The 25,928-nt window shown below is 43.2% G+C and overlaps 2 protein-coding genes across 8 annotated transcripts in view; one reads left to right on the top strand and one right to left on the bottom strand.

The window, feature by feature from the left end:
* NRG3 (neuregulin 3) overlaps positions 1 to 2,678 on the bottom strand; it is a 1,039,823-nt gene extending 1,037,145 nt beyond the window's left edge. For 2 of the 7 annotated variants that reach the window (XM_025435065.3, XM_025435067.3), the window contains exon 1: positions 1,773 to 2,678. In XM_025435065.3, coding sequence (XP_025290850.1) covers positions 1,773 to 2,613 — 841 coding nt within the window. In that variant the 5' untranslated portion in view covers positions 2,614 to 2,678. The remainder of the gene's footprint in view (positions 1 to 1,772) is intronic. The other 5 variants (XM_025435069.3, XM_035715516.2, XM_025435070.3 and 2 more) reach the window with 3 other exon arrangements.
* Positions 2,663 to 14,000, top strand: LOC112651996 (uncharacterized). The gene is made up of 5 exons (XM_049108882.1): positions 2,663 to 2,667; positions 3,057 to 3,396; positions 4,064 to 4,238; positions 8,096 to 8,162; positions 13,183 to 14,000. The coding sequence occupies exons 1-5, from the start codon at positions 2,663 to 2,665 to the stop codon at positions 13,337 to 13,339; spliced, it is 744 nt and encodes a 247-aa protein (XP_048964839.1). The 3' UTR covers positions 13,340 to 14,000.
* The last annotated feature ends 11,928 nt before the right edge of the window (positions 14,001 to 25,928 follow it).

Below are 25,928 nucleotides of genomic sequence, written 5' to 3'. Positions count from 1 at the left end.
ACACACATACAGTGAAGAAGGACACCCACACTCGATTATTCGTATCAATTGCGTCAAAAGATAAAAATCTCAGGTCTCCGGGATAGATACATATGCGTGTTCAAACCACTGACTATGTCCATGCAGACACTTGCACATCCTTTATCCTCCACAAAACTCCAGCCAGGTCTGCTGAGATCTAAGCCTCCAAACACGTCCTGAGAAAATGTGCTCTCAAAAATGACTGCTTCAGCCAAAGGAGAGGGAAGCAGCAAGTTACCGGTCTGCCTGCCATTCTGGTTTGTGGCAGCTTCCCTCCTTCCCCTCTTCTCCCTGACTCCCAATTTATCTTCAGCCTATTTTCTTCCCCAAACAGAGTAAGGGCGTTCAGCAATTTCTCTCTTGGATTTTTACACACAAATGCACTAAATCCTTTAAATGAAAAAAAAAAAAAAAAAAAGTTGTAAGGGTTAAATAACACCCAGGGTGAGACCCCAGGTCAGAGAAATGAAAAAACTGCCAGAGGACTTGAATCCAACCCAGGTGTTCCTACGGAAGAGTGAATGATGAGTCCTCTCCCCTTCCTCTCCAGATGTGATCGCTCAGAACAGAAACGCAACGTTAAGGACGGCACAACCAGACAGTTCTGGGAGGGCAGGCTCGCTGGGAACTTGCCCTGGCAGGCTTGGGGTTTGTCCTAAATAACCTTCACAGGTTGCAAAGTGTTTCCCATATCCTGATCAATAGTCAGACGCAGAAGCTCGCTAACACTTCCTAAGAATAAGAGCAAGGTGGGGGGTGCGGGGTGGGGGGAGGTCAATCAATTAGTCTCATAGAACATTTGTAAAGATACAGGGGAAATATCCACCACTTCCACTAAGACATGGGAAGCGGCCCCTGTGGGGGGGGTCAGCCGGCCCCCTCCTGGCAGCAACCGCGCCGCCGAGGCTGGAGACGCTCCGTGCGCAGAGTGACCTGTTTGCAAGGGGCTGGACGTCCCCCCCACCCCCCTCCCCAGGTGCAGAGAACTCGGCGTGCAATTCCTCTCCTCCGGCTCAGGTGCAGACGGAGGGGACAGGGGGTTCACCCCCCACCTTCGGGAAAGGAACAAAAGCAAACGCCTGACAGGGCTGAAAAAGCTGCTCCTCCATCAGGACCCCAGAGGCGGTAGCTCGGCGGGGCTCCCTTCCCATCCCGCCCCCCCCCCACCCTGCTGAACTCGCTGAGGCCAGGGGACCAACCTCTGCACCCCGGAAGGGCCTGGGGCGGGCTGGGGGGGGTGCCAGGGGGGTGGGCTCAGCCCTCGCCCAGGACCACCTCCCTTCCCACCTCCCCCACTGGCTTCCAATTAACCCTTGCAGCTCCCGGCCCGGGTCGGGGCTCCGTAGTCCTTGCAGTCCGTTCCATCACCTGCGGGGGGCCTCGGCCCCGCACCCCCGCGGGGACACAACTTCCCTCCGCGGCTTATCGTCGGTCAGTTTGCTGTGCTTTTCTTCCCCCGCTTCCCAGCGGCGGCGAGAGGCCCCGGTGCTTCGGGGAGGCCCCCCCTGCCCCCTGCCCCCTTGCCCCCCGCCCGGGGCTCCCAGGGCCCGCATCCCGAGCTCGCCCGCAGGGCTGCAGCGAGCGCACCTCGCGCCGGGTTAACCCTTCGGAGGGCGTCGGGCCGGGGCGGGGCGCCCACCGCGGGCCGGGCCGAGCGCTGCAGGCGGCTGGGGGGTCGGGGAGGTCGCGGGGGGGGCGGGGGCGCACGGCCGCTCCGGGGCACCGGCCCTCGGGGCCCGGGCGGTACTTACGGAGTCGGGGGCTGGTGCTAGTTTCCGGCGTGGTGGTGGTCGGGGAGGAGGAAGGCGAGGAGGCGGCGGCGGCGGCGGCGGAGGTGGAGGCAGCCTCCTGGAAGGGGGACAGGGTCCAGGACGGAGTCGAATCGTGGAGGTAGGAGGAGGTAGCGTGTGCCGCAGTGGGCCAGGAGGGCACGGCCTGCGTGCTGGGCGCCCCCGGGCCCGGGGGGCGGGAGCCCGGCGCGCTGCCACTGAAGACCGCGGCCGTGGTGGGCAGGGCCGTCGGGGGCGCCGCCGTGCCCCGCGCCGTGGTGGAGCGCGGGCTGGCCCGGATGGGCACCCGGTGCCCGGGGAAGCGAGTGGGCGCCCGCGTGATGGTCGTCAGGCGCGTGCTAATCCGGTTGGGCGTCCTGGAGGAGGCGGCGCCGCCGGCGGAGGGGGTGGCGGGGGACGCGGTGGCCGTGGTGGTGGTGGTGGTCTCCATGGCCTTGGGGAAGGAGCTGGGCTTGGAGAGGAAGAAGGGGTCCTGGCCCATCCCCTTGGAGTCCACCAGGTCGGTGGGCACGTACTCCTTGACGGAGCCCACCACGATCCATTTGAGCAGCATGAGGCTGAGCCCCAGGCCGACGAAGCCGATGAACAGGGGCACCACGCACAGCCACGTCTGCTGCCGGTTCCACACGATGCAGTCGCTGCAGCGCAGCTCCCGGGGGGGCTCGGCCGCCCCTTCGCCGCCGCCGTCCGGGCCCCCGCCCGCCGCCGCCGCCGCCGCAGCCGCCGCGGTGCCCTCCTCGGCCGAGGCGGCGGCTGCCGGAGCGGCTCCCGGTGGCGAGGCAGCGGCCGCGCCCTCACTCATCCTAGGAGCCGGTCTTCACCTCCGCCCCCCCGAGGGCCGCGCCACAGGCATGGGGCCGCGCGGGCCGGGCTCCGGCGGCGGCGGCGGCGGCGGCGGCGGGCTCGGGCTCGGGCTCGGGCGCAGGCAGCGGCCGCGGCGGCCGCATGCAAATCGGCTCCCTGCCCCCACGCCCCTCCCCCCGAGAGGCGGGCGGCGGGCGGGGAGGCGAGGGGCGGGGGAGGGGACGCGGGCCGGGGAGGGGAGGGGAGGGGAGGGGAGGGGGCGGCGGGGAGCGCGGACGCGGGGCCGGTCAGGGAGCGGCGGGGCGCGTGTGCAGCCCTCCGAGCGGCCTCCTGCGCGCCGGGGCCCCGCGCCCGCCGCCGCCGCCGCCGCCGCTGCTGCCGCCGCTGCCGAAGCTGATGCTGCTGCTGCCGCCGCTGCCGAAGCTGATGCTGCTGCTGAAGCTGCTGCCGCTGCCGCTCCCGCTGCCGCTGCTCCCGCTGCTCCCGCCGCCGCCCGCCGCCTGCATGCGCTCCAGCCGCGCCGGCATCCTCGGGGCGCCCTCCCGCCGGGCCTCGCCCCGGATCAGGGGCCGCGCCGGGCGCCGGGGAGCCGCATTCCGACACAGGGGTCCCGCGGCGGCGGCTCGGCGCACCTGTTCTTAGCCGGCCCGCAGCCAACCCTCGGCCGGCGCTCCCCGGGAGAGACCAATCCGAGCGCAGCGCGGAGGGCGAGCGGCCGGGCTCGCCTCCTCTGCCGCCGCCGCCGCCGGGGACCCCAAGTCCGCGAGCCCGGGAGCCGGAGGTTGGCGATGGCCGCCGGGTCACGCGTGGGGGGGGCGGCGGGGCGCCGCGTCGGGGCCGGGGGCGCCGCGGAGCTCGGGCGGCAGGTGGCTCCGGGCGAGCTGCGGCCGCCGGGAGGGTGCGCCGTGCGCGGGGCCGCCGCCGCCGACGGGCTGGGCTGCGGGCGGAGCGGCGCCTCCCCCCCGCCCCTGATGGAGGCTGCTCCAGGCCAGCCCACGAGCGGCAGCCCAGGACCCCGCGGGGTCAGAGCCGCGCTGCGGGCGGGGGCCCCCAGGGAGCTGCCGGTGGAGCACAGGACCTTCGTGCACTGACACCTGGCAGATGGAGGATAACTTACCTTAAAAAAAAAAAAAAAAAAAAAGGCTCGTCCCTAAATGTAGATGAAAGCACAGGTGCACTTGTTCACACGGGGCGACCGATGGTCAGAGGTAGAATCTGGAAGGATCTGGGTAGGGATCCCATATTGCGTTGCTGGTTTCTTACCTGGGGTGCAGAGGCGCCGGCGTACCTGTATGTCAGGTGCAGCGGGGGGACGGACCTGCCTGGGGGCTCGGGGGACTGGGCGAAGGAGCCGGGGAAAGGCTGAGAGCGAGCCAGCAGCGGCCTGCTTTATGCTGATGATGCAAAACCTTGCTTGTCAACTCTCAACCCCCCCCCCCCCCCCCCAGATTTCCTGGTCTACGGTGGAAGCTGGAAAGATGTTTTTATTTACAGGCTCTGAGAATGAGAAGCTGAGGATGCCCGCCTCCTGGGACACCTCCCCAGCACCGCAAGACTGGCGCCCATGCAGGAGCCAGCGTCCCCTTGTACCCTTAGAGCCTCCACGGGGACGAAGTTTTCAAGGTATCCATTTTATTCGCAGGTGGAGAGCCCAACAGTATGCGGGGAAGACTGCAGGGAGCAGAGGATGCGTTGAAACGGGAAGCCCCTGGGATTTGGTGCCTACCAGAGTATTTTACACAGACACAGTTAATAAATTATTTTTGATGGCAGTAATGCGGCTGTCACCTCTTTCAAGTATAACATTGAGACTTTCCCCCATAGGAGAGCTTTTGATTTTTAGTTTGAGAGAACATGCCTAATCCGGTAGTGCTGAATTAGGGTTCCAAAAATGGCAAGAGGGGGGAAAAAAAAGAAAGAAAGAAAAAAAGGATGCCACAACCCTCTGGCTTTCCATTGCAAGGCACAGGCCTGTTAAGTAAAAATTGACCCAGTCTCTATCTTCTGTGGGTGCTGGGAAGTTACTGCCCAGCCTTTTCTGTAGAGCAAATAAAACTTAGCTTTCACACAAAACGTTGTGAAAGTATAGCAGGTGCGGACGTCAGCGCCATGAGACAGGAGATTACTTTTCCAGAAAACACTCCTAGTTCGTTGGCTCCCCCAGCAACCTCTTCCTTCGTTGCCCACTGAAGTCATTCCAGGGTACAAAGAGATGCTCTAATGCTGCTGCTGGACAGATGCTCTCCTGAAACGGTGTTCTCAGTGAATCTACCCCATGTTGCCTCAGTGCTCCCCACTGCCTTCTTCAGCTGCCTCTCCAAATTCCCTCCACTTCTCCTTTCCACTTAGCTCTAACAACTTATTCATGGCTCCCTGGCGAGCTCATTTTCTCCCAGATCCCAAGCCATTGCACCTGACTACCCATTTAGCTGCTCTCACAGTGAACATCCTCACTAAAGGAGGGGGAGAAGAGCCCAGCGCTGAGATAGCCTTGTCCTGGGGAGCACGTCGTACCAGCCCATCCAAGGAAGTCTGCAGCCATCGTGGACTCGCAGCTTTATTGTGAGGCTTCCTGGTAGCAGGTGGTGAGCCCTGGAACTGGAATGGTGAGCCCTGGAACTGGAATGTGTGTCCACAGCTGAGGCAAGGACAAGTGCTGGACACTCTCACTGCCAGTGAGCAACCAGCTAATCCGTCCCATCAGAAGGAGTCTCATTCTGGTGACTCTCCGTTCCCTGAAGCAGAACATGGAGACCTAGCTTCACACTCAGACTCCGAAGACAGGGATTCAAGTTAGACGTCTGGCCAGAAGAAGCAAAAAAAGTCACTCTGGGCTTCTATCTTTTTTTTATTTTAATTTATTTATGATAGTCACAGAGAGAGAGAGGCAGAGACACAGGCAGAGGGAGAAGCAGGCTCCATGCACCGGGAGCCCGATGTGGGATTCGATCCCGGGTCTCCAGGATCCCGCCCTGGGCCAAAGGCAGGCGCCAAACCTCTGCACCACCCAGGGATCCCTGGGTTTCTATCTTCTTATGTGTGAAGTGAAACTATGACACTTACATTCCACATAATTATATGAAATTGTAGAGCTAAGTGATCTACTCACCTAAGGCATCTTTTAAGCATCATTTTTCAGATACCTTCCTGGAGAGAGGGGTGTGGATTTTTCTTAAAAAATAGGCATACATACCTCAGGCTCTCCTGAACTCCATATCTACCTGAACATAATCACCCTCTGGATGTCTCCTGTGTGACCCACTAACACATTAAACTCAAGATTTATAACCATCGCTTCAAGTTTGCCCACAGGCAGGGTTTCTGTTTGAAAGTCAGTCTTTCCTTTCAGCGTCCTCAAAGTACAGAAGCCTAGAGGATCAACGCCATCCCTACCCCTTACCTTTCATACCCCAAGTTCAATTAGTTACCATCATTCAGGACACAATGTCATCATCTTGAGTTCCCTCCATCGTCAAGCCTTTGGCAAAGGCCCATCTTCAGGACCACAAGGCTGGAAATGAACTTGGTGGCCAACCACCCCCACTCTGCCATCCCCAAACATGTCCCAGCCCAACAGTCATCGGGATCCAGCTGGAGCTCTAGAGAAGGCACCTCTTCCTGGCCCAGCATGCAGATAGTGTCCATAATTACAAAAGCCCGTGTGTTGAGCCAAAAAATCTGCCTCCTCCCACTTTTACCCTTCTCTTAGCTCATTGACCCAGTCTCTATCTTCTTCTAGATAAACCTTTCACGAACCAGGTGCCAGGCACGGAAGGTCCAAGAGAAAACAAAACAGAACCTCCTTACCTTCATGGAACTCATTCTAGTGGGAGAAACTGACAATAAGCAAACAAACAAAATGTGTAAATTAAGTAGTCTCTCAGAAAATGAGAAGTGCTGTTTTGCACCACAAAACACACACACCTTTTGGGGATGATTGCCTAGAACATCTCTTCTTCGATCCAAATATCTCCAATCTATTTATTATCCTCACAGGCCAGGAGGACTTAACACTCCTGGGAGCATTCGGTTGCTCTTTTATGAGCGGTGTATTCCCTAGATAACTGTAGTTACTACAGAACCCAGTGCAGCCTGCAGAATCATAATATTCTTCATTATATTCACTAGGATCCTGTGTGTGCAGACAACCTGGTATCTCAAAACATTTCACAAACAATTTTTAAAAGGATTAATGAGGTTAACCTTCCCATGGATGCATATTTTTTTTATTCTCTCTTGGTTTAGTCCACTACTATTATTACAGTCACATTTCATAGTAAATTGTGGTGGCCTTTTAAAAAAGAGAAACCTGGTTTTCTTCCTAGGGATCAACAAGCAATCTTATTTAGTTCTTGCGAACCCTTTATGTCTTACACATAAGACGCACCGAAAATGTACTAGAAAATTTCCCGGGTGGATCCACCCCTTCACAACATCTTGACTCCAAGGATTTGAGCATTATATCCCAATATCATAAATTAAACAAACGCTATGATTCATAAGTTCCACAGAGCAAAAACCACAAAGTGTAAAGCATCCCAGTTCCAAATATTAATCCTAGTCAAAGAAAAGGTGATTGTGACGCTGCTCGGAGTTCAGGTATTGAAAACATCACCTAACTGCGCTCTCACAAATTAGGAAACGCTGAAGAGCAGGATGTGAAATTCAAAGTTTTGAGTGAGGCACTACGATAACATGGATGTGAAATTTCCGTGGGAGTTGCCAGAAGACAATGCCAAAATTTCAAAATAGGTTAACTAAGAACTGGGTAGACGGCACCACGGTTGTAGATGGAGGGAGGATTCTCGGGAAGGTTTCTTTGGCAGAACCTGTGCTGAGCTCAAAGCCAGAGGGGCACAAGCACTGAGACTTGTTCTAAAACAGAAAGAGCGAGGGGAGCGTCTGGATGGCCTCGCTGCACTGGGGTAGACACGTAAGCAGCAGGAATCACAAGTCAAGGGGCAGTTTACACACCTGCCATTGCTAAGAAGGCGTGGAGCCATCCTATGGCATTAAGAAGTGGAGAATGAGCTAGAAACTCTGTGTTGAAGGATCTGAGTGCCATGAGGGATGTTCCCTAATTGTTTTTTTTTTTTCTTTTTTTTTTTTCATTGAATTCAAACTGCCTATATTTTAGGGCACCAACATGGGACTTGACTCTTGGTGCTCAAAGTTACCATTAATGCTCTTACCTAGTGTTTGATCCTTCATCTATGTTTGCCTTTTTAGCCCTTACGTCTCTTCCCAAAAATTGGTAGATAGATTTTTCTCAGATCAGTTCCCCACACGACTCTATTCTTTTTAAAATCATTTTATTGGATCTAAAATTGGAGGACGGGTAGGTGGAGGTTTGCTTTGACAATTCACTGATCAAGCAATCACGGAGAATCTGGGGCTCCGGTAAGATCCAAGGAAATGCCTTCACAGCATGCTCAGAAACAGAGGTGGTGGATTCATGTTCTCTCTCCATCCCTTTTCAGACTACAGCAAGATTTCATCTGGCAATTCACATGCTTCTCACCACTCCCCGATCAGGTTCAGCGTAAGGTAAGCTGCAAGTAGAGAAGACATGCGATGCAGAAAGCCCACTCCCTGAAATGCTTCCTTACCATGGAAAAAAAACACCTGTGTCTCAAACTTCATTATCTGTCAGAAACCTAATAATAGCTAATACACCTACATCCGAGAAAAGTTGCTGTGAGTTCATGTTTATATAAATAACCCTTTGGCTTCATCTTACCCATGTTTTCTAAAAATCTACATACATTCTGCTTCCTTAGACTTGGGGCTGAAATTTTCATAACCTTCTATAGAGAGAAAGCAATCGGATAATTCTCCACAAGTCTCTGCTGGTTTGCTTCCTGTCTGTGCTATAGGCGCTTTCTCACAAGCTGCTCATAGAAACGAGCACAGACAGCCTTGGTGCCAACTCCCTGGGCCTTCGGTTACAACAGCTGATGTGCCCAACATGGGCCAAACTCCCTACTTTATCTAACAGAATATTAAGATAAGAGTATGAATTTAGGGTTATTTCCCCCACACACAAACTCTCTTCTGAAGATTATTAGTAGTCTACAAGGGGTTTTGCGTGTTTCACAATATATCTTTTATTTCCTGTATCAGGTCCAGAAATGTATTTTTGAGGGTTGATACAGTCCTTAGTAAAGGAGAAAGAGCAGAAATTGGAAGTCAGGCAGACTTGATTTGGATTTGGAGCTGTTTGTGCAGCTGAAAAATGTCACCTATAATGTGCTAGGGTAGTGTTTGGCATGAGGTAGGCAGCTCCAAAATAATAGCCAAATATTCTTATTTAATGAAAATGCAGATTGCCTCTGTGCCGTATTGTCTAAGGAGCCCGTCTTCTCCAACAAGTTTTGCTGGAGATATTTGCAGGAGTTTGGCACCATGTGATTGCCACCAACAAGACAGATATTGGAGGGGTGTGTAAACTTCAGGACGAGCAAAAAGGCATTGTGCAGAAGCACTGGCCCTGTAGCCCCAGGTGACAAATACACATTCATTCCCTCCTTTGCATGCCACGCAACACACATGCTGCGTGACCTCATGCAAAAACTGGTGCAGCCACTCTGGAAACAGTACTGAGTTCCCTCAAAAAGTTAAAAATAGAACTACCTTCCAACTCAGCAATTGCACCACTAGGTATTTACTCAAAGAACACAAAATACTGACTTAAAAGAGCACATGGCACCCCAATATTTATAGCAGCACAATCAGCAATAGTCAAATTATGAAAAAAGCCCAAATGTCCATAGACTGATGACAAAGATATGGCGTGTGTGTGTGTGTTTGTGTGTATATATATACACACACAATATGTAATATTCCATGTGTATACACACATGCACACACAATGGAATATTACTCAGCCAAAAAAAGAATAAAATCTTGTCATTTACAATAATACATTTACAATTACATTTACATGTATTTAAATTGTAAATACATTTACAATTGTCATTTACAATTTCACTTAACACTCTAGGTAGAGCTAGAGTGTTAAGTGAAATAAGTCAGTCAGAGAAAGACAAATATGTGATTTCACTCATACAAGGAATTTAAGAAACAACACAGATGAGCATAGGAAAAGGGAAGGAAAATAGAGACAAAAACAGAAAGGGAAACAAACCAGAAGACACTCTTAGCTCTAGGAAACAAACTGAGGGCTGCTGGAAGGGAGGAGGGTGAGGGGATGGGGTGAGCGGGTGATGGGCATTAAGGAGGGCACTTGTTGGAATGAGCACTGGGCGGTATACCTAAGTGATTAATCATTAAATTCTATGCCTGAAAATTTGAAACATTAAAAAAAAATTAAACCCACCGAATTACCAGGAATAAGTATTAATAACTCACAGCAGACATGGCCCATCTGGTTCGTCTCCAAGAAAGGATATCTTAAGAGGACAAAACTTGCTTGGTGCTTATAAATTGAGAAGGAAGGAAAACATCATCTCGTTTATTTAAAAGAAATATTAACTAAAACCAAAGAGGCTACCAGTACTCACCCCTTAGAAATAGATACTCCAGGGGGTTTTGAAGACTTGGAAAACCCACTCTTTATCCTACCTTTGAAGTTTTTACCATTTGGTGAGGGTTAATTCCTGATTTCAAACAAAGTTACAAACATTTGTTTATATAGGTCTGTGACCATGCCTGTGTGCAGCGCTGAAGCTAAATGCAGACAGTAAAGGAAAAAAGAGAGTATTCAAGCACTGCTTGGTAATGAACTTACCAACTGGCCCCGGTTTTGCTTGGAATTATCTAAAAAGAGTTGTAGTTCCGTTCAGCATCACTGATGCCAAAGAGAAAAGAGAACAAGTCAGGAAAGTGATTTTATTCAGGCAACTGCAATAAGGAGAGCACCCCAGATCCAAAGATCAAAATGTCTCAGCTTGGTGGTTTTGCCTTTGATTGTCACTAGGAGGCATGAAGAGTGATTTAAGGTTGGAATTGTTTTGCAATTAGATGAAGTCTTGGTCAGACGAACAGGAAATGTTTATCTTCCTGTCTATCTAGTTTTAGGACAGACATAGTATTAGATAATAATTCATGAGACAAAGAGCAAAAGGCTGGAGGGTCTATATTTGCCCTTTAACGCATGTTCAGGAGAAAGAAGAAAGGTCTGTGTTTGGTCTCATCCCTGCTAAACAAGGGTGGGGGTGGGGGTGTCATCTACGAATCTAATTGTCATCTGTGAATCGACCCCACAGGTGAATAGGGAGTCATCTGTGAATCTTACGGGAGTCATGAGAAGTTTACAGAGTCTTATCTAAGTCACATGGGAGAGGGTGGTTCTTGGTGATAAGCCATTTCCTGAAAGGTAAAAGGGTGAAGAGGTTTGTGAAAACCAAAATTGTAGAGATGGTTTTCCTAACCAAAATTATAGAGGTTGTTTTCCAGGAGCACAGACTTGAGGTAAAGTTCAACTTCAATGTTCACATAAATTTATAGCTCTCTTTTCTAGCATTTTAAGAATGTGCATGTGTTAATAACTGTTAGTTAAATGAGAGTGGTAACGTGTCTTCTAGATTTATGCTTCCTTTCTTACATGGGACATGTAAGAAATACGGAGTAAAATTATCTCCTAATCTTTAGTGCCTGTGAAAAACAGTGAAAAAGCATAGGAATTCCACAGGGATGAGATAAAAAGCATATCTGAATTTGACAAAATATCCTTCAAATTCTAGTTAGCTTAACAGAGGGTATTTTAGAATTTAGAAGCCATAAAACTGTATCACTATAAATCCTTTAAAACCATGGATATGATCCCATATAATTTATAAAACACACAAACTATATCGAGGTTTTTTGCTGCCTCTCTTGGGAGTTTGGCTAATAACTATTTTTCCAATTCAAGTTCTCAAAAATCATTGTTTTTTAATTTATGCTGAGATGTGAGAATCCGAGAATGTCTTCTCTTGTGACTACAGACTTCTTGAATGTTGACATATTTGCCCCATAATCATGTTTGTGCATGCTTTGTGTTTGGGCTGTGTGTGTGTGCAAGTGCTGATTTATGTAAGGAAGTACGAAAAGGCATGAGAGCAGAGTTTCTGTTAAGCATCTAGGGAATAAAATGGAATAGGAATGGGATTACACATATGGATGGGATAAAACTATATACTGAACAGTGATGGTTGAATTCCAAACACAAAGTAAGAGGCAGAAAGTGAAAACAGATCATTCCCCAGGCTTGCTTACCCAAAGGAATTTCTCAGGGTTGTGAAATGCAAAGTTGACCCCCTGAGAGACTAACCAGGCCAACTGGCTTCCACGGCACTATGGGAGGAGAGCCAACTTTGCTTCAGAAGCAGACAAGAGGAGTTTAGAATGGCGGCCAACTGCAGTACTGATGGTTGCTTTCCTGAAAAACTCTGCACCAGGGACTGGAATAAGAAAATCCACCCAACTCTGACCTCCCCTAAATCACTATAAATGGAAACAATTTATAATTTCTACTACGTTGGATAAGATTAAAGACCAAAGTGACACTTCTTTATGGTTAATGGTTTAAACATTAAAGAAAATATTGGGCAAAATCTCAGAATCATCACTTTGGGAATGACGTAAAGATAAAAATAATCTCCTTGGGAAATATTCAATTAGTGAAGAAGTATTCCCCTGGCAAGCAGACTTAACAGAAAATATTGGTACTTTCTGCCTTAAGGCCGATTTGCAAATAATTACACAGTTTGCCACCCCACACACAGCTCTGCCTGTTGTCCTTTCTCTCTCTGGAAGTCTTAAAGAAGTAAACTTACAATTAGCATCCCTAACGGTTCTCCATGGCATGCATTTGACTTCTCTGGACAACTGGCCAGGCAGCAAGATAACTCTTAAAGCAAAGCATGATTAGATTCCTGAATCTGAACTCCAAACGCACCCTTACCTTCTCTGATCACTGAGGAGATAGAGATGATAGAGATAGATAGAGATAGAGATAGAGAGAGAGAGAGAGAGAGAGAGATAGAGATAGAGATAGAGATAGAGATAGATAGAGATCAATACAGATCTTTAAGCAAGTGGAAAGAACTCTAGTGTAACCTCTATTCTATCCAGGCTTGAAGAATGACAAAAGATACCTCATGTCCTATATTAGAATTTATAAGAGGGCCCCAGAAAGATTTAGAAGTTAAATCAAAAAGTTTGTGAACACTAAAATCTGTAGCAATCTGCAAGGATATTGAAAGGAGGCCCTGGAGGGAACTATACCTCCTTCACACACACACACACACACACACACACACACACACACACACACCCTCCCCCCACCACACACACACAAACAAAAACTAAACTAAAAACACAGAAAAAACTTTCAAGCAGTCTTTCCTGGAAGCTGTATTCCAGTGACCCTTTGAAGTAGCAAAGTACACCCAGGATCTCATCATTCTACAGGCTAATGGGTAAAAGTGATACCTTTCATCTTTAAAGCTTTCAGACAAACCTGCATCATTCAAATTCCCCAAGCAATTCCCTTTCCCTACAGAAAAGTGACCATTTCTTCTTTCTTTCATTTTAATTTTAAAAATGTGTGTGTGTGAGACAGAGAGAAGATGGAACATCATGAAGTCATTCCCTCTTTTGTCTCCAGACATGGTGTCAGAAGTGTCATCCTGGAGAAAGAGAACACCGCACATCAAAGTTGGTCCATCACACCGGGCTTTCAAAGAAGCCATAAACTGAGTTGCAAAGACTTTGGTTAAGCTAAGCCAAAGGTCAAATATCATTTCTGAAAACACTGGAATCAAATATTTGATAGATTTAGAAAAATATGTGTCCACAAAGCAATAGGTACAACTGATACTGTGACCAGTAAATTTTTTATTCTTTCATGTGATTAAGGATATGAGCAGTGGGAAATGCACTGAACAAATAGTTAGGAAACTAACTAAAGGCTGGAATCCTCACTACTCCAATAATTTTATGATACTCTGGGTCTCAGTTATATTGGCCCATAAAATGTGGGAAGCACTGCCTAACTCCAGGATAATTATGATGCTAACATGGAAAACAAATGTAAATATATTTTGCGAATTTTAAAACATTGTACATATATTAAAAATTGTTCAAGTTCTATCAATGCATGTGATTAGTGAAAAGTCACTATTTTCAATGGTACCTTTATACTGGATGATACAGAGGATATATGAATCTCATCCTTTAATAAATTTTCAAACTGAAATATGGAAAAAATGTTTAACAAATTTAACAGTTTGTGTCGGGATTTATTCTTTTATTCAGCAGGGCACCTCTCTCCCCCCAGATGACAATTGCTCTCTGATATATATATCAGGGGTAGGGGCTATGCCATTCCTTGAAAACTGTTGCCTTGGACAAGTTTATTAAAAAGAAGAAGAAGTCCTGTCTCCACTGTCATTCTTTGCCCTGAGGGATTGGAGTGGAAGTAAGGAGACTGATGTTGATCCTGCCGCTGTCTTAGACTGCCTTCATTTAGCCCATAACCCTTTTCTTTGGAATCTTTTGTATAATCTTGTCCATTCCTCTCAGGGCTGCTAGGGCTGGGGATTTGAAGCTCATGTCTTTCACAGCCCTGTTTTCAGTCCTTTCTATTAGTGGTGGTGGCTTGATCCAACTGAGTTGAAAGAAAAGTGTAATAAATGGGTAGTAAATGGGTCCTCTACAAACATGACAGATTGCTAATCAGTTCAGGAATATTTAGGGATCTAGTAACTCCACAGACTCATTTTTATCATCAATTTATTGATGGGCTATTGCATTATATATTAAAGAACTCTCACATTAGGAACCTATAAAATAATATAGTCTACATACCAGTCAAGGGTTTATTCTGGATATCAACGTATTTCATTTTTTGGTAAAGAAAAATAATTAGAATAATAATAAATATTAAATGTGAGCAATATAATGGAGTAAGGTCCTCTGAAAATTCTCTCCTCTATACAAACGATGAGAAAACTGGCAAAAATTGTCAGAATCAACTTTTTTTTAGAACTCTGGAAATAAATCAGAGCAGCAATCTGGAGAGCATTTATTCAAGATAAAAATGGCTGGATCTTGGTAAGAACTGAAAGACTGTCCTAGTTCCATCCCTCTTTCTCTATCTTGACATAGCCTGAAAAACCTATAGCCTGTAAGCACAGTGAAAACCACTAGACTGGAAGAGGCAAAATGGACCCAAAGAAAGCTTTTAAAAGCCTTATTGCCAGAGAATTGTCATTATTTGACCGACTTGGTGGTTCCCTGAGAATCTAATTATGAAGCTGAATTTATTTTATATGACTCAGAGCTCATGCAGTATAAAAAGCCTTTTCCGCAGGAGAACTTGTTTAAAAAATTTACAGGCAACTGTTTAACTTTGTGGCTGTCTGATACAGTAAGTGACAGTTGGGCAAACAATAAGCTAAACAAAAGGCTTAGAAGGAAAAGCTGGGGAATGAGATGTCCATAGGGGCTTTGGAATATCCCAATGTATTTCTCAGACTAAAGAAGACCATGCATATATATAGGGCTGTGCATATGTTCAGAAAAGACCTGACAAGGCTCTAAGTTTTCACCTCTAGCAGACCGGAGGCTCTGTCTAAGTAGGAAGTGAGGTCCAGGCAGTGATATAAACAGCCAGAGTACTGAAGGCATGCCCCACAACAGACAGAACCATTGGCCAAAGACTGGGAGACTTGCTTTTTTCAGAGGTTTAAAGAAGCCTTTGTGAACTGATTAATCATTAATCTAACTGAGCAGACACTTCAGTAAGCACATACGGCTTTACAGAATTAGTTCAGAAAAGTCATTAAGCAAACAAACAGCAACAACTACTACCGGCACAAATAGCAATAACTACAAGCTATAAGGAAGGGGGAAAGTCTGACTTCCAGAGTTGTTCCATTATATTATATAAAATGCAAGCTTTTAACCAAAAATTATGAGATATGAATAGAAACAGGTATGATCCAGGGATACCTAAGGGGCTCAGTGGTTGAGCATCTGCCTTTGCTCAGGGTGAGTCCTGCATCAGCCTCCCTGCGGGGAGCCTGCTTCTCCCTCTGTGTCTCTGCCTCTCTCTCTCTCTACATCTCTCATGAATAAATAAATAAAATCTTAAAAAAAAGAAACAGGTATGATCCATACATAGGAAAAAAACAATCAAAAGACACTGTCCTTTAGGAAGCACAGGTGTTAGACTTACTAGACAAAGACTTTCAGTGAGTTCTTTTAAATATGTTCAAAGACATAAAGAAAAGCATGTCTAAAGAACTAAAGGACAGATTGCAACTTATGTCTCACTAAATAGAGAATATCATTAAAGAAATATAAATGACAAAAAAGAATCTTATAAGAATTCTTGAGTTGGAAAGTGCAAAAATTGAAATGAAAATTTCCCTAGAGGAGCTCTACAGCAGATTTAAGCAGGTGGAAGAAAAAAAATCAGCAAACCTGAAATGACATAAAAATGATTGTGTAGGTCAATTGTAACTATCACATTAAAGGAACAGAAAAATGAAAAGGAAGAAAAACTAGCAGAGCCTCAGAGACCTGTGGGACAACACTGAATATTCCATAATGCATAAGCATTATGCTTTATGGTAAGCATAATGGAATTACCAGAAGGATAAGATAAAAAGGAAGAAGCAGAAAAAGTATTTGAAGGAATAAAGGCCAAATCTTCCTACACTTGATGAAAAAGCATTCATCTACAAATCTAAGCCACTCCACAAGCTACAAATAGGATAAATTCAAAGAGATCCATAACATTATAATCAGTCTGTCAAAGAACAATGACAAAGAGGGAGTCTTGAAAGAAGCAAAAGAAAAGTGATGCATCATATACCTGCAAGCCTAATAAGATTAACAGCTGATTTTTCCTCAGAGATCATTAAGGTCAGATGGCACTAAATATAGGCCAAAGAACTGAACACATTTCAATTTCAAAGAAGGGAATATGTTTCAAAGCACACTCCATATTCAAAGAGCTGAAGGAAAAAGATTGTCAGACAAGAATTCTAAATCCAGCAAAATGGTCTTTTAAAAAAGAAGGAGAAATTAAGACATTTCTAGATTAAAAAACAAAAACAAAAAAACAGAATTTGTTACTGGCATGGCTTCCTTACAAGAAGTACTAAAGGGAAGCCCTTGAATGAAATTAAAGGACACCCAGCAATAGCTCAAATGCAAGTGTATAAAAGTAACACCAGTAAAGCACCAGTAAAGGTAACTACAGCTGAACAGAAAAGGCAATAGAAATGTACTGTTTGTTTGTAGTCTTTTTTTCTATGTCATTTAAAAATGACATAAAGCAGTAATTATAAATCTGTGTTGATGGGCATACAGCATATAAAGGCATCATTTGTATGACAATAAAGCATAAAAAATGGGGCAGGAATAGAACTTTATGGATTCGAAGTTTTTTATACTCTTGAAATTTTTTTACTATTAATAGGAACTAGATTGCTATAAATAAGATGATAAGTGTAATCCTCAGGGAAGTCATTAAGAATAAAACTAAATATATATCAGGAATATATATATATGGTATATATAAATATATACCATATTTACATGTATATAAAAGAAAAATACAAGGGAATTAAATTAAATTAAATACAAGGGAAAAAGAAATACAAAGGAATTAAAATACTGCAAAATAACACAAAAGAAGGAAGTAATGGATGAGGAGAGGATCATAAATGACAGATGACGTATAGAAAAAAACAACATGGCAGATGCAAACTCTACCTTATCGGTAGTAATGTTAAATATAAATAAATTCATCACTCCAATTAAAAGGCAGAAATTGGCAAAACAGATGCAAAAGTAAAGATCCAATTCTATGCTGTGTGTAAGAAACATACTTTAATTTCAAAGGCACAAATAAGTTAAAGATAAAGGAATATCTAAAGCTCTACCATGTTAACTAAAAGAGAGCTGGACTGAGTACTAATACAGACAAAATAGACTATAAGATAAAAATTGTATATTTTAACTTGAAAAAAATTGGATATTTTAAGATGATAAATGGACCAATTAATCAGGAAGTTATAACAATTATAAACATTTATACACCTAGAAATAGAATCTCCAAGATACATAAAACAAAAACTAGAATTAAAAGAGGAATAAACATTTGACCAATAATAGCTCAAGGCTACAGTATGCCAATTTCAATAATGAATGGAACAACTAGACAAAAGTCAATAAGGAAATATAAGACTTGTACAGCAATAAAACCCACAGACATATATTGAACACTCTGTGCAATGGTAACAGAATACATATTCTTCTCAAATGCATATGGAACAGTGTCTAGAATAGACTTTATGTTAGGCTTTAAACAAGAGTAAATAAATTTAAAAGAATTAAATCATTCAAACTGTTCTCCAACCAAAATGAAATTAAATTAGAAATCAAGAACAAAAGGAAACTTTAAAAAATTAATAGACACGTGGAAATTAAGCATTGCATTCCTAAATAACCAATAGATCAAAAAAGGGCTCACAGAGAAATTTTAACATATCTTGAGATTAACGAGAATGGAAAAACATAATCCCTAAATCTATGTGATACAGCTAGAACGGTGTTTAGAATAAATTTATAGCCTCAAATGCCTGTATTGAAAAAGACTTTCTCAGATAAATAATCTAACTTTGCATCTTCAAACACTGAAAAAAGAAGAGCCCAAAGGAAACAGAAGGAAAGAATAAAGATTAGAATGGAAATAAATGAAATAGAAAATAGGAAAAACAATAGAGAATATCAATGAAGCAAAATATTACTTTTTAGAAAAAAAATGACAAGATTGACAAAATCTTTAGTCAGATGAAGACAGGGAGGACTCAACTTACTAAAATCATGAAGAAAAAAGGGATATAACTACATCTACATATATATGTATACACACACACCCCCTAAGGAATTGCTAAAACCACTTAGATGATGACAAATTAGATTATCTACATGAAATAAACATGTTCCTAGAAACACACAAACTCCTGAAACTGACTCAAGAAGAAGTAGAAAATTTGAGTAGACATAAAACAAATAAAGATATTAAATTTTATGGAAAAAAAAAAAAGTCCCACAAAGTAAAGCCCAGGACTAGCTGACTTCTTTGGTGCATCCTACCAAACATTAAAAGAAAAATTAACATAAATTCTTGACTTACCTTTCTAAAAAATGTATAGCCTTATATAGCCTGATATACTTCCAAATTTGTTTATGAGATTATTATTATCCTGACATGTCATAAAGAGTGAAAACTACAGATTAACATTCCTTATGAATGTGTATGCAAAAATCCATAACAAAGTATTAGTAAATGCAATCTAACAACACGTAGAAAGAATTTTATATCATGTTTAAGTGAATTTATCCCAGGAATGGAAAATTGGTTCAACTTTCAAAAATCAATCAATATAATACATCATATCAATGAAATGAAGACAAGAAGCACAAAGTCATCTCAATAGATGCAGAAAAAAACATTCCCAAAATTCAATAGTCTTTGATGAGGAAGACACTCAACAAAGGAATAGAACAGAAATTTCTCATCTTGATAGACGATAACTATGAAAGACCCACAGCTAACCTCATACTTAATGGCAAAAACCGTAAATCTTTCCTCTAAAAATCAGTAGTAAGCAAGAATGTCTACCCTTTTCACTTGTGTTCAACATTCTGCTAGGTGTTCGTGGTAGGGACATTAGGCAAAAAAATGAAATAAAGGACATCTGGATTGATAAGGGAGAAATAAAACTATTTATTTGCAGATGATATGATTCTGTATATAGAGAATCCTAAGAGATGCACAGAAACAGCACTTACATCAAATAAGTTCAGCAGGTTGCAGAATATAAAATCAATATTTAAAAAATTGATTTTATTTTTATACACTTGCGAGTGAAACTCTGAAAATGTTTTTAAGAAAAAATCTGTTCAAAATAGCATCAAGAATTAAATATTTAGGAATGAATTTTACGTAAGAAGTGTAAGACTAGTTTACTGAAAAGTACAGAATCCTTGAAAGAAATTGAAGAAATCATCCTCTGCTGATGAATTTTAAAAATTGGTATTATTTAGGTGATAAATTGATCTACAGATTTTGATGTAATTCCTATCAGAAACCTAGCTGGCTTTATCCCCCCTGCCCCCCAGAAAGTAACAAGCTGATCCTAAAATTGTAAGTTTAAGGGATATAGACTAGCCAAAACAATCTTGAGAAAGAAGAACAAATTTGAAATACACTCCTGGTTTTAAAACTTATTACAAAGCTGCACTAACTAAAACTTCTGCTAGTGGCGTAAGGATGGATATGTACATCAATGCAATACAACTCAGAGTCCAGAAATACACCCCAAATTTATGGCAAATGATGTTCTCCAAGGGTGCCAAGGCAGTTCAATGAAGGAAGAATAGTCTTTTCAACAAATGGTGCTGGGAAAGCTCAATAACCACAGGAGAGAGAATGAAGTGGTCTACTTCATTCCAACACATAAAAAAGTAACTCAAAATGGATCAAAGACTTAACTATAAGGGTTAAAACTATTAAACTCTTCTTAAAAAACATATGTGTAAATCCTTATTACCTTAGATTAGGTGATAGATTTTTTTTTTAAGATTTTATTTATTTATTCATGAGAGACACAGAGAAAGAGGCAGAGACACAGGCAGAGGGAGAAGCAGGCTCCTTGCAGGGAGCCCGATGTGGGACTCATCCGAAGACCCCAGGATCACGCTCTGAGCCAAAGGCAGACACTTAACCACTGAGCAACCCAGGTGCCCCAGACAGATTTTGTTTTTGATACGACAATGAAAGCAGAAGCAGGGATCCCTGGGTGGCGCAGCGGTTTGGCGCCTGCCTTTGGCCCAGGGCGCGATCCTGGAGACCCCGGATCGAATCCCACATCAGGCTCCCGGTGCATGGAGCCTGCTTCTCCCTCTGCCTATGTCTCTGCCTCTCTCTCTCTCTCTGTGACTATCATAAATAAATAAAAATTAAAAAAAAAAAAAAAAAAGCAGAAGCAACACAAGAAGTAGCCAACAATTGTACTTCGTCATCATTTAAATTTTTTGCTTTAAGTGACACTATCAAGAAGTAATAAAACAATACACAGAATGATAGAAAATACTTAAAAATCATATATTCAGTAAAGGTATATATATAAAACCCTTGAAAATATATAAAAATATATAATATATAAAAATACATAAAGAATTCTCACAATACAAGAACAGCAAAAAACAGATAACTGATTTATAAAATGAGAAACAATTTTGAATAGGTGTTTCTCAAAAACAAAATGTGTACCAGTGGCCAAGAAGCATTTGAAAAGATGTTCGATGGTCATTAGAGAAATGTAAATCATACCCACAATAAAACACCATTTTACACCCAGTAGGATGGTATGTATATATGTATGTATGTATGTATGTATGTATGTATGTATGTATTTATTTATTTATTTATTTATTTATGTAGGACGGTAAGTGTTGGCAAGGATTTAGAGAAACTGGAACCTTCATGACAGGAATGTTAAATTCTGCAGCTGCTTTGGGAAACAGTTTGACAGCTCCTTAAAAGTTAAACAAGGAATTATCTTACAACCTAGCAGTTCTATTCATAGCTATATACCTAAGAGAAATGAAAATATGCCTATACAAAAATGTGTGCATGGATATTCATCACACCATTATTAATAATGGCTAAAAACTAGAAATAATCCAAATATCCATCACCTAATGACCACAAACAATAGGATATTTGTACAATGCAACATTATTCAGCCACAAAAAGGAATGAAAAACTGACATATGTTACATCATGGATGAACATTGAAAAGTTTATGCTAAATGGAAAAAGCCAAACTTAAAGGATCACATATTATTTTATTCCATTTATATGAAATGTTCTGAATAAGCAAATCCATTCAGATAGACTGTAAGTAGTGGTGTCTATGGTGCGACGGAAGGAAGGAATAGGAGTGAGTACTAACAAGTACAGCGTTTCTTTTTGGGGTAATGAAAATACGCTGGAATTGCAGAGTATTGATGTTGCACAATCTTACGAATATACAAAAAAGTCACTAATTGTTGTGGAGTGTGAATTATACCTCAAAAAAAGAGAGGATCATTATAAGGTCAAAAATTCTTTTAAAAACTTTGAATTATATTTAAAAATACAGAAATATGTAATGTTTATCAAATACCTATTACATATAGGCACTTTACATATATTATTTCATTGATATCTCAAAACATCCCTTAGGGTCTTACTCAAAATAGAAAATCTCAGGTCAAATCTGTGTCTATTAAACCGGTCTTCATTCTGACGACTCTACCCACTTCCTATGATTCTTACACATTTTCACACTTGAGAAACAGTGATGAGGCTACCTTGAAAATGACCTATAAGTGTAGTGACCACAGACTACCCAATCTCGATGGTCCTTGGCAGATGTGGCACCAGCCACGTGCATTCAAACCAGGATGACACTATGCGTTCCTGCTAGAGGATAACTTTCCCTCCCGCCCCAACTGGAAGGATCACTCCTTTATACTGAATGTGGGGGAAAAAACAGATTTATAGAAATGCCACTGATTTCTGGGCATTGATTTTGTATCCTGCCACGCTACCGAATTGCTGTATGAGTTCTAGCAATCTTGGGGTGGAGACTTTTGGGTTTTCTATGTAGAGTATCATGTCATCGGCGAAGAGGGAGAGTTTGACTTCTTCTTTGCCAATTTGAATGCCTTTAATGTCTTTTTGTTGTCTGATTGCTGAGGCTAGGACTTCCAGTACTATGTTAAATAGCAGTGGTGAGAGTGGACATCTCTGTCTTGTTCCTGATCTTAGGGGAAAGGCTCCCAGTGCTTCCCCATTGAGAATGATATTTGCTGTGGGCTTTTCGTAGATGGCTTTTAAGATGTCGAGGAATGTTCCCTCTATCCCTACACTCTGAAGCATTTTGATCAGAAATGGATGCTGTATTTTGTCAAATGCTTTCTCTGTATCTAGTGAGAGGATCATATGGTTCTTGGTTTTTCTCTTGCTGATATGATGAATCACATTGATTGTTTTACGGGTGTTGAACCAGCCTTGTGTCCCAGGGATAAATCCTACTTGGTCATGGTGAATAATTTTCTTAATGTACTGTTGGATCCTATTGGCCAGTATCTTGTTGAGAATTTTTGCATCCATGTTCATCAGGGATATTGGTCTGTAATTCTCCTTTTTGGAGGGGTCTTTGGTTTTGGAATTAAGGTGATGCTGGCCTCATAGAACGAATTTGGAAGTACTCCATCTCTTTCTATCTTTCCAAACAGCTTTAGGAGAATAGGTATGGTTTCTTCTTTAAACGTTTGATAAAATTCCCCTGGGAAGCCATCTGGCCCTGGACTCTTGTGTCTTGGGAGGTTTTTGATGACTGCTTCAATTTCCTCCCTGGTTATTGGCCTGTTCAGGTTTTCTATTTCTTCCTGTTCCAGTTTTAGTAGTTTGTGGCTTTCCAGGAATGCGTCCATTTCGTCTAGATTGCCTAATTTATTGGCGTATAGCTGTTCATAATATGTTTTTAAAATCATTTGTATTTCCTTGGTGTTGGTAGTGATCTCTCCTTTCTCATTCATGATTTTATTAATTTGAGTCTTCTCTCTCTTCTTTTTAATAAGGCTGGCTAATGGTTTATCTATCTTATTAATTCTTTCAAAGAACCAACTCCTGGTTCTGTTGATCTGTTCCACAGTTCTTCTGGTCTCGATTTTGTTGAGTTCTGCTCGAATCTTTATTAACTCTCTTCTTCTGCTGGGTGTAGGATCTATTTTCTGTTTTTTCTCTAGCTCCTCTATGTGTAAGGTTAGCTTTTGTCTTTGAGTTCTTTCCAGTTCTTGAATGGATGCTTGTATTGCGATGTATTTCCCCCTTAGGACTGCTTTTGCTGCATCCCAAAGATTTCCAACAGTTGTATCTTCATTCTCATTAGTTTTCATGAATCTTTTTAATTCTTCCTAAAACCACAATGAGATACCACCTCACACCAGTGAGAATGGGGCAAATTAACAAGGCAGGAAACAACAAATGTTGGAGAGGATGCGGAGAAAAGGGAACCCTCTTACAATGTTGGTGGGAATGTAAACTGATGCAGCCACTCTGGAAAACTGTGTGGAGGTTCCTCAAAGAGTTAAAAATAGACCTGCCCTACGACCCAGCAATTGCACTGTTGGGGATTTACCCCAAAGATACAAATGCAATGAAACGCCGGGACACCTGCACCCCGATGTTTATAGCAGCAATGGCCACAATAGCCAAGCTGTGGAAGGAGCCTCGGTGTCCATCGAAAGATGATGGATAAAGAAGATGTGGTCTATGTATACAATGGAATATTCCTCAGCCATTAGAAATGACAAATACCCACCATTTGCTTCAATGTGGATGGAACTGGAGGGTATTATGCTGAGTGAAGTAAGTCAGTCGGAGAAGGACAAACATTATATGTTCTCATTCATGTGGGGAATATAAATAATAGTGGAAGGGAATATAAGGGAAGGGAGAAGAAATGTGTGGGAAATATCAGAAAGGGAGACAGAACGTAAAGACTGCGAACTCTGGGAAACGAACTAGGGGTGGTGGAAGGGGAGGAGGGCGGGGGGTGGGGGTGATTGGGTGATGGGCACTGGGGGTTATTCTGTATGTTGGTAAGTTGAACACCAATAAAAAATAAATTTAAAAAAACAGATTTAAATCAGGTCTAATAAGGGGTCAGCGGTCCACTGGACCACCTGTTCGTTTTTTTTTAATTTTATATATTTATTCATGAGAGATACAGAGAGAGGCAGAGACACAGGCAGAGGGAGAAGCAGGCTCCCTGTGGGGAGCCCGATGTGGGACTGGATCCCAGGACCCCGGGGTCACGCCCTGAGCCAAAGGCAGACGCTCAACCACTGAGCCACCCAGGCGTCCCTTCTGGACCACCTGTTAATGCTGCTCTGGCCCCCACACCTAACCTCCAGTACTTTATGGATATGCCCACACCCTTTACTCCAAAACATCTCTGTCTCAAGGCTGTCCACGTAGGTTCCTTTACTGACCATGAAGGTAATGGAGGGAAAGATATCACAGCATTTCAGAGCAGAGAGCTTAAAAACAACCTATTAGATATATCTCTTCTTAAAAATGTGTGAGCCCCCAACTCTGCAGGACACCTCTGACTTTCCCCGTCTCTGCAGTCCCCTGCTGGCGACCACATTGTCCCACTGGGTCTAAGAGGTAACTCTCATCAAACTGGGTTGCTTCTTGAAAGTCTACTTTTTCTTATTATTCAGGGAAGATCTGTCTTATTGTTTTCTCATCCACCTTTGGAGGGCTCCTTCCCCACACCCAAGTGGCTCATCAATGTATTTTCACTCACAAAAGTGCATTATAGCCGAAGGAGACAGTTCTGGTGTCTGTAAGAGTTGCCTGTGACTGCATTTGGCTGTGGCTTTAAGCAAATTCTTTCCCACCTCCGCCTTAATGGATTTATCTTGTCAGAACATAAATACCTTATAGTAGTGAACCAAAAATATGAAAACAGTGTGACTAAAGAGTTCAAGGAGGTGAGAGCTTAGACGAGATGCAGATAGCACTTATGCTAAGCAGATCAGGACACAGGGCTTTGGCTACTGGCTGTGAACCAGGCAGCGTTGTTAAACTACGGCCTCCTGGCAGGGACGTGGGCTAGTCAAAGATTTATTCATCAGAAAGCATGCAGTACCGGGTAGGGTTGGTGTGGACCTACACTGAATTTTTGTTCTGTTCTTATTACTTCCTCTGGTCCTTTTCCTAAGCATTTTTTCTTAATTATTTTTTAAAATAAATAATCTGATAAAAAAAAAATCTTCTGGGCTGCCAAACCTGTGGTAGTGATGCTTTACTGTGAAGAAAGGAGAGAAAGAATACTTTGAAAAGAGGAGGTAAATTGTGGAAAATCAAAAGAATTAAAGCTCAAAAACTCTTTGCATGACATCAAGTAAAATTCATCTCTCATTTTTCACATATGAAAGTTGATGTGGACCAAGGGAGAGTGTGTAGTTTTTGCCCAAGATCACACAATCTGAACTAGTACAAATATATATATATATATTTTTTATCATGATGCATGATTATAAATATGTGTATTTTTTTTGCCCAAGATCACATGATCTAGACTAGTACAAATAAATAAATAAATAAATATAAATATATATGTGTGTGTATCATGATGTATCATGTGATATATATAATATATATGTTATATGTCATTATGTATACACACATATATACATTTGACCACTTACAAGGGATCA

The sequence above is a fragment of the Canis lupus genome, chromosome 4, assembly GCF_003254725.2.
Source record: "Canis lupus dingo isolate Sandy chromosome 4, ASM325472v2, whole genome shotgun sequence".
NCBI classification, from domain to species: Eukaryota; Metazoa; Chordata; class Mammalia; order Carnivora; family Canidae; genus Canis; species Canis lupus.
This window is presented reverse-complemented; position numbering and strand designations above follow the sequence as displayed.

What these genes read in the sequence shown, in the direction of transcription:
- LOC112651996 (XM_049108882.1), top strand. An exon ending in CGCGAGCCCGGGAGCCGGAG is followed by an intron (nt 3,397 to 4,063) that starts GTTGGCGATGGC and finishes CCCCCCCCCCAG; the next exon opens with ATTTCCTGGTCTACGGTGGA. An exon ending in CCGATCAGGTTCAGCGTAAG is followed by an intron (nt 8,163 to 13,182) that starts GTAAGCTGCAAG and finishes TGTGTGAGACAG; the next exon opens with AGAGAAGATGGAACATCATG.